Source organism: Pseudophryne corroboree, chromosome 2 (genome assembly GCF_028390025.1).
Source record: "Pseudophryne corroboree isolate aPseCor3 chromosome 2, aPseCor3.hap2, whole genome shotgun sequence".
Classification (NCBI taxonomy): Eukaryota; Metazoa; Chordata; class Amphibia; order Anura; family Myobatrachidae; genus Pseudophryne; species Pseudophryne corroboree.
In genome coordinates, this window is record NC_086445.1 from 129539744 (window position 1) to 129554868 (window position 15125).

Below are 15125 nucleotides of genomic sequence, written 5' to 3' on the forward strand. Positions count from 1 at the left end.
CAAAGCACAAGGCAGGAGCATCATGTAGAACCCTAATCAGGCGATAAGAACACACATGTACCACCCTTCCATACAAGAAAGAAAAGGTTAGTGAGTAGAAGGATCCTCAAATCAGGTGCGTCAGGGTGGGATCCCTGTGGAACCAGTGGACTTGGGAGAAATACCGTTATCAACTGTAAGTTCTTACCATAACGTATATTTCTCCGGCAGTGTCCACAGGTTATCCACAGGATAACAATGGGATTTCCCAAAGCAATTTAGTGGTGGGGACACTCCTGATTGGACAGGAGAACCTTACGCCCGAATTCAGCGTCATGAGAGTCAAAAGTATCCAAGGAATAATGTCTAATGAATGTGTTAATGGAAGACCATGTGGTAGCCTTACATATCAGTTCTGCTGAAGCACCATGATGTGCTGCCCATGATGGACCTACCTTACGAGTAAAGTGAGCAGAGACATTAGCCGGAACAGGGAGATCAGCTTGAGAATATGCTTCTGAAATCGTCATTCGAAGCCATCTTGCCAGTGTCTGTTTAGTAGCAGGCTATCCCCTCTTTTGAAATCCGTAGAGAATGAAGAGAGAATCTGTCTTTCTGATGGCACTGGTACGATCCACGTAGATCCTTAATGCACGGACTACGTAAAGCGGTGCTTCTCCCGCAGAAAGTCCCGATACCTGAAAAGCCGGGACTACAATTTTTTCCATTAAAGTGGAATTTAGACACCACCTTAGGAAGATACCCAGACCTAGTTCTGAGAACTGCTTTATCTGGATAAAAAAATCAGAAATGGGGAACAACATGACAGCGCCCCTAAATCTGATACTCTTCTAGCTGATGCCATAGTCAGTAGAAAGAACACTTTAGCTGTGAACCATTTAAGATCAACTTTATTAAGTGGTTCAAATGGGGCAACTTGAAGGGCTTTCAGGAATAAACATAAGTCCCACGGTACTGTAGGCAGAACAAAAGGAGGTTGAATGCGCAGAATTCCCTGGAAAAAAAAAGTATGCACATCCTGTAAATTGCCAATTTTCTTTTGGAACCATACAGTCAATGCCGATACTTGCAGTCTCAAGTTAGCCACCTTCAAACCTTTATCCATTCCTCAAAACAAAAATCCGGCGCTAGAGCTAATTGTAACTATATATGACTTTCTGCCAATGCTCAATAATTACACCAATTTTACAGCAGCTGTTAAAAGGGGAATACTCAACCCCTAAAAAGACATGAAACAAACAGACATCAAACAGCGCTAAAAAGAGATGTATATTTTAATAAAAATGTATTAAATTAATATATAAATGTGTACAGATACCGGCAATGGTTGCACTTAAAGTCCTACATACAAAGCAGTTCCAGCTTATTTGTTAGTATAACTGATTAATAATCATGCACAGATGGTAGGTTTAGTCCAAGATAAGAAGAGACTTCATGCAGTTAAAAGCAGCTGTGCTGGTGGCTTTTTCAGTGCACTGAAATTGATACTTCCTTGTCCAGTTAAAAGATGGTAACAATGTTAGTATAATGATGAAACTTGGACAGGAATTTTAATCGGAGATGTTTAGAACAATGAGGCACATCGGTATTTAGTATCACCTTTTGCGTAACGCCCAGCTCCCAGCAGGGGGCAGTTTCGGGGACTCCCGGCTCCTGGTGTCTTCAACACATTAATGGTGCCATATCCGGAGGGTCCAAAACAAGAGGCTTTTCAGAGGATAAGTTTACCGAGTGACAAATGCCAAATACTACATACCGATGTGCCTCATTGTTCTAAACATCTCCGATTAAAATTCCTGTCCAAGTTTCATCATTATACTAACATTGTTACCATCTTTTAACTGGACAAGGAAGTATCAATTTCAGTGCACTGGAAAAGCCACCAGCACAGCTGCTTTTAACTGCATGAAGTCTCTTCTTATCTTGGACTAAACCTACCATCTGTGCATGATTATTAATCAGTTATACTAACAAATAAGCTGGAACTGCTTTGTATGTAGGACTTTAAGTGCAACCATTGCCGGTATCTGTACACATTTAATATTCATTTAATACATTTTTATTAAAATATACATCTCTTTTTAGCGCTGTTTGATGTCTGTTTCTTTATCCATTCCTGCCTGAAGGAATGCTAAGACCCTGGAAACCCTGAAAGATTTCGGGTCCACATTTCTTTCACTGCACCAATGAATATAGGCTTGCCATATTCGGTGATAAATACGAGCTGAGGAGGGTTTCCTTGCTCTGAGCATTGTTTGAATTACATGTTGTGAAAATCCTTTTGACTTCAGGATAGAGGTTTCAAGACCACGCCATCAAAGACAACCAATCCAGATGTCTGTGATAACAGGGACCCTGCATCAGTAGATCTGGACGTTGAGGGTAGCAGAAATGACGCATCCATCAACATTCTCTGCAGATCTGTGTACCAATGTCTTCTGGGCCAAGCCGGAGCTATTAGAATCACAGCACCCTTTGCTTGCTTTATTTTCCTCACCAACCTGGGTAATAGGATGATCGGAGGAAACAGATAAGCCAGGTGAAAGTCCCATCTCACCGACAAGGTGTCCACAAAGATCGCTCTGGGATCCTTTGTTCTTGACCCGTATGCGGGCACTTTGTTGTTCAGACAGGACGCCATGAAATCTATCTCTGGCAACCCCCATTTGTCTACCAGAGTATGAAAGACCTCCGGGTGTAGAGCCCATTCGCTTGCTTGAATGGTGTGTCGACTGAGAAAATCCGCTTCCCAGTTTAGGACTCCCGGAACGAACACTGCGGACAAGGCTGGATGATGGAGTTCTGCCCACTTTAGTACGTGACTTACCTCCTTCATTGCTTTTTGGCTGCAAGTTCCTCCCTGATGGTTGAGGTACACTACTGCCGTTGCATTGTCCGAGCGGATCTGGACTGGTTTTCCTTGAAGAATGTCATTTGCCTGAATCAGTGCCATGTATATGGCTCGAAGCTCCAACAGATTTATTGGCAGGCAACTTTCTTCTTTGGTTCATTGTCCCTGGAACCACAATCTTCCGGACACTGCTCCCCAGCCCTGAAGACTGGCATCTGTTGTCAGGATCTCCCAATCTGATATCCAAAAGGGTCTCCCCTTGTCTAGATGGGATGTTTGTAGCCACCAGGCTAATAACTTTCTTACTTTTACCGAAAGTACCATAGTCTGTTTCTTTATTGTCTGATGTACTCCATTCCATTTGGCAAGAATCAGACGCTACAGAAGTCTTGAGTGGAATTGTGCATACTCCACCATGTCGAATGTTGACACCATCAAACCTGTCACTCGCATTGCTGCGTGAATGGATACCGTTTGACTGTGTAACAAGTCCTGAATCCTTGACTGTACCTTGGATATTTTGTTCCGAGGTAAAAATACTCTCTGCAGACCTGATTCCAGTACAGCCCCCAGGTGAGTCATCCGTTGTGACGGAACTAGAGATGATTTTGCCCAATTAATGAGCCACCCGTGCCTCTGCAGACATGTTATTGTCTGTTGGAGATGACAGAGGAGCAATTCCTGTGATTGTGCCAGGATTAAAAGGTCGTCGAGGTATGGAAAAATTCTTATCCCCTGCTTGCGGAGATAAGCTGCCATAACCACCATAATCTTGGTAAATACTCTGGGGGCTGTGGCTAACCCATAGGGTAGGTCCTGGAACTGTAAATGCTGTTGGAGGATAGCGAACATGAGATAACACTGATGGGACAGTGCTATAGGAACATGTAGGTAAGCATCCCGAATATCCAGGGATACCATATAATCCCCTGGTTCCATGGCCAAAACTATGGAGCGTAAAATCTCCATGTGAAACCGCAGTACCCAAATGTATTTGTTTAGCATTTTGAGATTGAGAATGGGCCGAAATGAATCATTTGGCTTCTGAACCAAAAACTGGTTGGAGTAAAAACCCTGTCCTCGTTGTGCAGGGGATACTGGAATGACTACTCCTGACCGAAGCAATTTCTGAATTGCTTCTTGCAAAGCCCTGACCTTCGTCTCTACCCGAGACGGGCTGGTGCAGAAGAACCTTCGCGGAGGATGCTTCTTGAAGGGAAAATCATAACCTAGAGTACAGCTTCCTGCACCCAGGCATCTGTTGTAGGCTGCTGCCAGATCTGTGCAAACTGAAGAAGTCTGCCCCCTACCCTGGGGTCCCCCAGGTTGAAGCCCGCACCATCAGGTTGATGGCTTGTCTTCTGGTTTGGAAGCCGGCCCTCTGGAAGCCCAATGCTTTTTTGACTTACCAAACTTATTGTATTGGGGCTGCTTACGATCACTTTTTCCCTTTGCTTTTCCTTGAGACGGAATGGGCCAGAAAACCGGACCCTTAGGTTTGGAGATATATGTGGAAGGAAACTTGACCTTTTTGGAGTCTGCTTCTGACTCCAGAATATCTGTAAATTCTTTACCAAAAAGAATATTTCCAGAAAAAGGCAAAGATTCCAAAACCTTCTTAGATTCTGAATCAGCTTTCCACGTACGTAACCAAACTGCTCTGCGAGCAGCTATTGTTTAGGCTGATGCCCTAGAAGCAATAGTACCCATATCTAATGCTGCTTCTTCCAAGAATACTGCAGCCTGTTTAATATGAGCTATATGGGATTTTTGCTCTCTGGAAGCTAATGAAAAATCCCCTTCCAACGCATCAGCCCAGGCAGCCACTGCCTTTGCCATCCAAGCTGAAGCCATGGCTGGCCTTATGACTGCTCCAGACAGAGAAAAAAATGTTTTTTAGAAAACCATCCACTCTCCTATCCATGACATCATTTAATGATGTTGATGGCAAAGGCAATATAGATTTTTGCACTAATCGAATGACATGCGTATATCTACTTTAGAAGCCACCTCCCTTTTTAAACAATCCCCAGCTGGAAAAGGATCATTGGAATCCCATTTTTTGGGAATTCTATATTTTTTATTGGGTGTTGCCCAAGCCTCTTCCATGATTTCCATCAGCTGGTCTGACCCTGGAAACTCAGTCTTAACTGTCTTGGGACGTTTATACACAGGTGCCTTAGTTTTTAACACAGGCTCTATTGAATCTTCTAAGGATAGAATAACCTTCACTGCTCTAATTAATTCAGCTGTATCCACTGAGCGGAGACCTTCTTCCTCCTCTTCATATACCAAAGTAGAGTAAATAGAGCTTTCATTATCTGATGAATCATCATGTGTAGCCTGTGAAGGTGAAGATTTACTTACCACCGGTTTATCAGCTTGTTTCATTTGTGAAGCTGCTGGGGGAAATGATATACCGTAGGTAGGGAGCTGCATGTATGGGTTAATAGTGTACCCCATTCCTGGTACAGAAGCTGTAGGAATTATCCGTTCAGCTATACTTGACAAGGTCTGTGCAAACATAGCCCAAGGTGGATCCATCTGTACCTGACGTTGTACCGGGATCTGCCTTGTATCTTGCTGAAAAGCAAAACAATTTGCACATAAACCATCCTGAACCAGATCCCGAGAGGATAATACAGTTTTGAAAGACAAACATGATATGAGTGTTGGTATTACTGTAAGTGTACCTTCGTCACCTTTGCCGCTCTGAGACATGATAAATAATAAGCACTTTCACAGTGTACTGCACAATTTGTGACTGTAATCACTTTAAATCTTCTAAAGTGATATACAATCTGACCCTACCCATGCACCAGCATTGAGGATCAGAAAAAACAACTTGCAACATATAGTAAAGTCAGCAATCACACTAGCAGTCAGTCACATTATATATTAGTCACATGAGCAAATCATCAACTAATAACACATAAGTATGTAGGCGAACATATTACTGAATCCTGTTTAAACAGATCTAAAGTATTCAGACGCAATGCGAAAGAAACCACAGTAAATGTATACAGACTCATATACAATAGGCACTTATCTAACTATTCGTACTCAAAAAAGTAGATAGAGATTTAGTGCTGTATAGCCCATACTCAGTAGAGTGGGATACAGGGAGACTCACCTCGCTTCCAGGATCGATCAATACGTTAGCGAACGCTGAGTGTATCCAGACGCTACCAGTGTACACTGCCGCTCCATGAACCTATAGTGAACACAGACGCACCGGTCACACAGTCGCACTAGTCACACATCCGCCTATGCTGCTACCGAGCCCCCTCGTGGTAGTATCTGGGACGGAAGCAAGGAAACAGTTCATGGCGGGAGACTCGGCGGAAACTGGTCATGAACCTAGGGGAGGGGCGACAAGGAGAGCGGCTGACTCCCCCTGCTGACATCAACCCTAGGGATCGTGGCCTCATACTATTCCTGGTGCCTAAGATCCCTAAGGCCTAGCGCTGGTGCACCCGCAGTGGCAGCTGCGTCAGCTACTGTTTGGTAGTCTCCTCCCAATACAGTGTGGCTGTGTCCGTATTCCATCTACTAAAAGGAACCGATTGCCTTACCTTCTCCCCGTGCTCCGGCCACAGCCTGGTAACGTCTGCTGGACCTGCTAGGATATCCGACACAGACGCCCGCCGAAACAGCACTGTACTCGTGGGTAAGCGTTGTCGCGACCTGGCGGAGAGTTGTTGGAGTGACTCTTTCTAAGCTATTTAGAAAGATCATTTAAAAAAAACTAGTAAGACTATAAAAATAACATAAAGCTTAGGGCTGCTAAAAAACAGCAGCCCTCTGACCATGGTCCGGCTCCTGCCGCACCAAACAAAAAACTGATTTGCCTGAGCCAGTGGGCGGGATATATGGACGAGCCCATTGCATCCTGGGAGGTCAGAAAGCTTTTGATCGTTTGGTGCCAATCCGCTATTGCTCCATCATATCCCATTGTTATTCTGTGGATAACTTGTGGACCCTGTCGGAGAAACATTATTTTCACATTTCAAGCAACATTTTTTGTCATATAACTATTTCCCTAACTCACTTCCTTATGACTGAAATTTAAGGACAAAGTTAATTGTCAGATTTTTAAAAAAAGTCTGTTTTTTATTTTTTTTTATTGTATTTCAGTGGGAAGGAATAGAACTTCAGAGCTGTAATTTTGTTTTGGAATAATTATATACTCAAAGATTTGCCAAACAAATTTTGAGTTATCTATCTTGTCTACTTTTTTTATTAGAGCAGTTTGAAATTGCTAACTTTTCCGTTTTAAATTGACCTCTTATATCTCTGGTGGGGGACCTGATAAAAAATGTCAAATTCACAGCCTATAGAGTACTCTATGAGGGGTAACTGTATAAAAAATAAAAAATAAATTGCCATTTGATATTCCATTTTATTCCATTTAAAAATATGGCTTTTTTTTCTGGCAATTAACTTTGCCCTCAAATTTCAGTCATTAGGAAGTAAGGTAGAGAAATAGTTAAATGATAAAATATGCAGCTTGAAATGTGCTGAAAAAATGGTTTTGATCTTAGCTTTACTATGACTTTTCTGAGTGGAGATATTGTATTTACTCCAAACGTCAGCAACAGTGAAAAATGTCATAAGCCATGAAAAAAAAATTATGGCGCTATCTTCATATGAAGGTAAGTAAAAATGAAGTAATGGTGGTTTCTGACTACTAACTTACAGGGGTCATCACACACACAAAATAAAAAAAAGTAAAAATAGTCAAGCAACCAGGGCTGAACCACTCCACGTGGATTGACTAGGTGGTCTTCAGTTTGCCGGCTGTTGGTATCCTGACGCACAGTATACCGGCGCAGGAATCTCAACATCTTTTCTCCCTCTTAGGGATCCACGACTAGAATAGATAGCGCGTGCCACCGTGCCCGCAGCGTGGTGAGCGCAGCGAGCCCGCAAAGGGCTCATTTGTGCTGGCCAAGCTGACGGTATGCCGGCGATCGGGATCCTGGGGCCGGTATGCTGGCCGCCGGCATACCATACTACACCCGGATTGACCCCATTGCATTTACTTTGTCTGCAAAAAATCTTCCCCTACACGTCACAGTTTTATGGGCACGTTTGCTTTAAGGAAGACACTTCCTCTACAGCTTATAGGCATGACCTAAAATTCTGCCCCCACAGTAAGAGGTAAGCCATTTTTCCTTTTCTTCTATAACCTGACCATTAGAACCAATGCATGCACTGCAACTCTCAAGGTGACAAGTATCTAGTAGACAACTTATTAACTGCTTCAATAACAGCTACTACTTCAGCATGGCCATCCCATGATACACCTCTACTCCATCAAAACTATGAAATAACTTTCAAAGAGAATTGTTTAATGATTCCTCAACCGCCTCCAATCAAGGACATTAGATATATGGTCAGACTGCTGCCAATCTCTCAACCAAAAAGGTACTCCACTCCCCCTCATTCCATATATGGCTGTGGATGACTGTATCCTCCCACACCCATTTCTCTCAAAAAACTTTACTTCAAACTCCACTGAGATATTTGCCTCTCTACTGTAGTTCATAACAAATATATTAACCTGCCCACTTCCCTCCCCCCACATTCTCCTTGGTTTTCTACATTGACTAGATCCGGATCAATAGAAGTAGTGGAACCTACGACTTTTATATAAGTAGATACATAGTAGGCGTAATGGCATCCATTGCGAAAGCTTATGTTTATGTGGAACACTGCTCACTTGTATTTAGGATATATTAATGACCTTGCGATTATAGATCCAGTTCATAGTACACACCATGAAAAGCTTTCTATACACTGCAGTGCTAAGCATAGTAACGTTATGAATGCTACAAGGTACTTTCAGGTCAGATCAACTTGCACTAGATTTTCCTGTACCGAGATAATCAAAACCATTTCATTCTTGTACAAGGAAATAAATTAGTTTTTCTTTTTGCCCTCGAAATTATAATATTCAGTAGTCTGAAACTTAGCTGAGGTAACAGTAACAAGTGACTCACCTCTACAATGTCATCATCGAACAACAGCCAAAAATCATGACTCTTCACTATTGCAATATAATGTCCTCTGTTTGGACCACTGTTAAAAAATAAAAAAATTAAAATAGATAAATATTTTAATACTGTATGGTTTGTAAGCTTATAGTTTGGGGGAAAGAACACAGCAGAAACACATTACAGTCATTTATCGTACATTTATTCATACATTAAAGAATGCAACCGACAATAAGTGGCCCCGGCTATAATGAATACAGGAACCCTGCAGCAAAGTACAGCACTCCACTTTGGTGGCAACAAATCAGAGTTGATGTAAACAATCAACTCTGATGATCTTAAGACCAAGCTATACAGCACAGGAGGGAGCCATAAACATAATACAGTAAGAAGATACCCCAAGACAGAAAAAGGACTATAATTGCCTAGCAATTCAATAAAACTTAACCATCGCCATGGACACAGGTCCTCTACTAACATCACATTTTCATTAACCGAGACGGGTTACTCAATTTACTTCAACAAAAACAAGAGGTAAATTGTAATTACTTATTTAAGGACCAGGTTTAGATGTTCTAAATAGCAGAACTAGATCTGGTCTGCAGAACTACTTCTGTTGTCTCCCAGTCAGTCATTCCTATTGTAATTAATGGCTGCCCTTTCTTCCCCGGCAAACTAAAAGATTCTTGTGGAGATTTATCAAAGCTTGGAGAAAGATAAAAGTATCAACCAATTTGCTCCAATTTTACAGGCCGTTTTGATAAATGAATTAGGAGCCGAATTGATTGGTACTTTCTCTCTCTTCAAGCTTTTATAAATCTCCCGGAGTTGGGCGTTTGAAGAGGTAAGACTGGTGTCACATGGGCTGATAAGACAAAGCCATGCTCAGGACATTTCAGCACCGGCACAGCTTTAATAGAACGTCTTTTGTTTTCTGAACTTGCCTTCCACAGTGGACAACCACAGCTACGAGATCATACATTCTGTCTGGGTTGGTGGCATCGCCCGATGTGTTAAAAAGCCGTAGCTCTAAAGGAAACACAACTCTGTATGAGAGCTTTGTATATCGATGCAGCTGATCCATGTATTTGAACCTCTTTAGATGGAGAGCTAAAATCATAGGAAGCTTTTTTACTTTCATCCTAAAACAAACAAAATAAACTGGAATTTAATAATAGATTGTGATTTCAGTGTTAAGATTATATTTTACAGCAGCACATAGGATGCAGATGAGCCAGTTCTTAAACTACATCTTTAACGTGAAAAGAAAAAAGACGGAAGTCTAAAACACATTATAAGATCTTATTAAAAGTTTGATTTTGCATTCTGTTCCTTTGAATACATTTGTACACGTTGATTAATAAGCTAAAATTAAACAAAGTACAGTTCAGAGAAAATAAGAATTTACTTACCGATAATTCTATTTCTCGGAGTCCGTAGTGGATGCTGGGGTTCCTGAAAGGACCATGGGGAATAGCGGCTCCGCAGGAGACAGGGCACAAAAAAGTAAAGCTTTACTAGGTCAGGTGGTGTGCACTGGCTCCTCCCCCTATGACCCTCCTCCAGACTCCAGTTAGGTACTGTGCCCGGACGAGCATACACAATAAGGGAGGCATTTTGAATCCCGGGTAAGACTCATACCAGCCACACCAATCACACCGTACAACTTGTGATCTAAACCCAGTTAACAGTATGACAACAGAAAGGGCCTCTTAAAGATGGCTCCTTAACAATAACCCGAATTAGTTAACAATAACTATGTACAAGTATTGCAGATAATCCGCACTTGGGATGGGCGCCCAGCATCCACTACGGACTCCGAGAAATAGAATTATCGGTAAGTAAATTCTTATTTTCTCTATCGTCCTAAGTGGATGCTGGGGTTCCTGAAAGGACCATGGGGATTATACCAAAGCTCCCAAACGGGCGGGAGAGTGCGGATGACTCTGCAGCACCGAATGAGAGAACTCCAGGTCCTCCTTTGCCAGGGTATCAAATTTGTAAAATTTTACAAACGTGTTCTCCCCCGACCACGTAGCTGCTCGGCAGAGTTGTAATGCCGAGACCCCTCGGGCAGCCGCCCAAGATGAGCCCACCTTCCTTGTGGAGTGGGCTTTTACAGTTTTAGGCTGTGGCAGGCCTGCCACAGAATGTGCAAGTTGAATTGTGTTACAAATCCAACGAGCAATCGACTGCTTAGAAGCAGGTGCGCCCAACTTGTTGGGTGCATACAATATAAACAGCGAGTCAGATTTTCTGACTCCAGCCGTCCTTGCAATGTATATTTTTAAGGCTCTGACAACGTCCAACAACTTGGAGTCCTCCAAGTCGCTAGTGGCCGCAGGCACCACAATAGGTTGGTTCAGATGAAATGCTGATACCACTTTAGGGAGAAAATGCGGACGAGTCCGCAGTTCTGCCCTATCCGAATGGAAGATTAGATAAGGACTTTTATAAGATAAAGCCGCCAATTCAGATACTCTCCTGGCAGAGGCCAGGGCTAGTAACATAGTCACTTTCAATGTGAGATATTTCAAATCCACCTTTTTCAATGGTTCAAACCAATGGGATTTGAGGAAATCTAAAACTACATTTAGATCCCACGGTGCCACCGGAGGCACCACAGGAGGCTGTATATGCAGTACTCCCTTGACAAAAGTCTGGACCTCAGGGACAGAGGCCAATTCTTTTTGGAAGAATATTGACAGGGCCGAAATTTGAACCTTAATGGATCCCAATTTGAGACCCATAGATAATCCTGATTGCAGGAAATGTAGGAAACGACCCAGTTGGAATTCCTCCGTCGGAACCCTCCGATCCTCGCACCACGCTACATATTTTCGCCAAATGCGGTGATAATGTTTCACGGTGACTTCCTTCCGTGCCTTAATCAAGGTAGGAATGACTTCTTCTGGAATGCCTTTCCCTTTTAGGATCTGGCGTTCAACCGCCATGCCGTCAAACGCAGCCGCGGTAAGTCTTGAAAAAGACAGGGACCCTGCTGTAGCAGGTCCCTTCTCAGAGGTAGAGGCCACGGTTCGTCCGTGAGCATCTCTTGAAGTTCCGGATACCAAGTCCTTCTCGGCCAATCCGGAACCACTAGTATTGTTCTTACTCTTCTTTGCCGTATGATCTTCAATACCTTTGGTATGAGCGGCAGAGGAGGAAACACATACACTGACTGGTACACCCAAGGAGTTACCAGTGCGTCCACAGCTATTGCCTGTGGATCTCTTGACCTGGCGCAATATTTGTCCAGTTTCTTGTTGAGGCGAGACGCCATCATGTCTACAATTGGTCTTTCCCAACGGTCTATTAACATGTTGAAGACTTCTGGATGTAGACCCCACTCTCCCGGATGAAGATCGTGTCTGCTGAGGAAGTCTGCTTCCCAGTTGTCCACGCCCGGGATGAACACTGCTGACAGTGCTATCACGTGATTCTCCGCCCAGCGAAGAATCTTGGCAGCTTCTGCCATTGCACTCCTGCTTCTTGTGCCGCCCTGCCTGTTTACATGGGCGACCGCCGTGATGTTGTCCGACTGAATCAACACCGGCTTTCCTTGCAGGAGAAGTTCCGCCTGGCTTAGAGCATTGTAGATTGCTCTTAGTTCCAGAATGTTTATGTGAAGAGACTTTTCCAGACTCGTCCATACTCCCTGGAAGTTTCTTCCTTGTGTGACTGCTCCCCAGCCTCTCAGGCTGGCGTCCGTGGTCACCAGGATCCAATCCTGAATGCCGAATCTGCGGCCTTCTAATAGGTGAGCCTTCTGCAACCACCACAGAAGTGACACCCTTGTCTTTGGTGACAGGGTTATTCGCAGGTGCATCTGCAGATGCGACCCTGACCATTTGTCCAACAGATCCCTTTGGAATATTCTTGCATGGAATCTGCCGAATGGAATTGCTTCGTAAGAAGCCACCATTTTTCCCAGGACTCTTGTGCATTGATGTACTGACACTTTTCCTGGTTTTAGGAGGTTCCTGACCAGATCGGATAACTCCTTGGCTTTTTCCTCTGGAAGGAAAACCTTTTTCTGAACCGTGTCCAGAATCATTCCTAGGAACAGCAGACGAGTTGTCGGGATTAAATGGGATTTTGGAATATTCAGAATCCACCCGTGTTGTCTTAGCACCTCTTGAGATAGTGCTAAAGCTGTCTCCAGCTGTTCTCTGGACCTTGCCCTTATTAGGAGATCGTCCAAGTATGGGATAACTAATACGCCTTTTCTTCGAAGAAGAATCATCATCTCGGCCATTACCTTGGTAAAGACCCGAGGCGCCGTGGACAATCCGAACGGCAGCGTCTGAAACTGATAGTGACAGTTTTGAACAATGAACCTGAGGTACCCCTGGTGTGCGGGGTAAATCGGAACGTGTAGATACGCATCCTTGATGTCCAAGGATACCATAAAGTCCCCTTCTTCCAGGTTCGCTATCACTGCTCTGAGTGACTCCATCTTGAACTTGAACTTTTTTATGTAGAGGTTCAAGGACTTCAGATTTAGAATAGGCCTTACCGAGCCATCCGGCTTCGGTACCACAAATAGAGTGGAATAATACCCCTTTCCTTGTTGTAATAGGGGTACTTTGACTATCACCTGCTGAGCGTACAGCTTGTGAATGGCTTCCAACACCCTCTCCCTTTCGGAAGAGACGGTTGGTAAGGCAGACTTCAGGAAACGATGAGGAGGATCCGTCTCTAATTCCAACCTGTACCCCTGAGATATTATCTGCAGGATCCAGGGGTCTACCTGCGAGTGAGCCCACTGCGCGCTGTAATTTTTGAGACGGCCCCCCACTGTCCCCGAGTCCGCTTGAGAGGCCCCAGCGTCATGCTGAGGTTTTTGCAGGAGCCGGGGAGGGCTTCTGTTCCTGGGAAGGAGCTGCCTGTTGGTGTCTCTTCCCTCTTCCTCTGCCTCGTGGCAGGTACGACAAGCCCTTTGCTCTCTTATTTTTGTAGGAGCGAAAAGGCTGCGGTTGAAAGGTCGGTGCCTTTCTCTGTTGGGGAGTGACTTGAGGTAAAAAAGTGGATTTCCCGGCAGTAGCCGTGGCCACCAAGTCTGATAGACCAACTCCAAATAACTCCTCCCCTTTATACGGCAAAACCTCCATGTGACGTTTTGAATCCGCATCGCCTGTCCACTGTCGTGTCCATAAGGCTCTTCTGGCTGAAATGGACATAGCACTCACCCGAGATGCCAGTGTGCAAATATCCCTCTGTGCATCACGCATATAGATAAATGCATCCTTTATTTGTTCTAACGACAGTAAAACATTGTCCCTATCTAGGGTATCAATATTTTCAATCAGGGATTCTGACCAAACTACTCCAGCACTGCACATCCAGGCAGTTGCTATAGCTGGTCGTAGTATAACACCTGCATGTGTGTATATATTCTTTTGAATAACTTCCATCTTTCTATCTGATGGATCCTTAAGTGCGGCCGTCTCAGGAGAGGGTAACGCCACTTGTTTGGATAAGCGTGTGAGCGCCTTGTCCACCTTAGGGGGTGTTTCCCAGCGCGCCCTAACCTCTGGCGGGAAAGGGTATAATGCCAATAACTTTTTTGAAATTATCAACTTTTTATCAGGAGCAACCCACGCTTCATCACACACGTCATTTAATTCTTCTGATTCAGGAAAAACTGTTTGTAGTTTTTTCACACCATACATAATACCCTGTTTTACGGTATCTGTAGTATCAGCTAAATGTAACGTCTCCTTCATTGCCAAAATCATATAACGTGTGGCCCTACTGGAAAATACGTTTGAATTTCTACCGTCGTCACTGGAATCAGTGCCCGTGTCTGGGTCTGTGTCGACCGACTGAGGCAAAGGGCGTTTTACAGCCCCTGACGGTGTTTGAGGCGCCTGGACAGGCATTAATTGATTGTCCGGCCGCCTCATGTCCTCAACTGACTGTTTAAGGGAAGATAAACCATCACGTAATTCCACAAATAAAGGCATCCATTCTGGTGTCGACCCCCTGGGGGGTGACATCTGCATATTTGGCAATTGCTCCGCCTCCACACCAATATCGTCCTCATACATGTCGACACCACGTACCGACACACACCGCAAACTCACAGGGAATGCTCTAATGAAGACAGGACCCACTAGCCCTTTTGGGGAGACAGAGGGAGAGTCTGCCAGCACACACCACAAAGCGCTATATATACAAGGGATATCCTTATATTAAGTGCTCCCTTATAGCTGCTTTAATATATATATATATAGCCATTAATGTGCCCCCCCTCTCTGTTTTACCCTGTT

At 43.9% G+C, this 15125-nt stretch overlaps 1 protein-coding gene across 1 annotated transcript in view; it reads right to left on the reverse strand.

The window, feature by feature from the left end:
* Positions 1-15125, reverse strand: part of USP12 (ubiquitin specific peptidase 12) — a 176861-nt gene that overhangs the window by 6466 nt on the left and 155270 nt on the right. The window contains exons 7-8 of the mRNA XM_063951708.1: positions 9795-9992; positions 8857-8935 (exon numbers count right to left, since the gene is read on the reverse strand). Coding sequence (XP_063807778.1) covers positions 8857-8935; positions 9795-9992 — 277 coding nt within the window. The remainder of the gene's footprint in view (positions 1-8856; positions 8936-9794; positions 9993-15125) is intronic.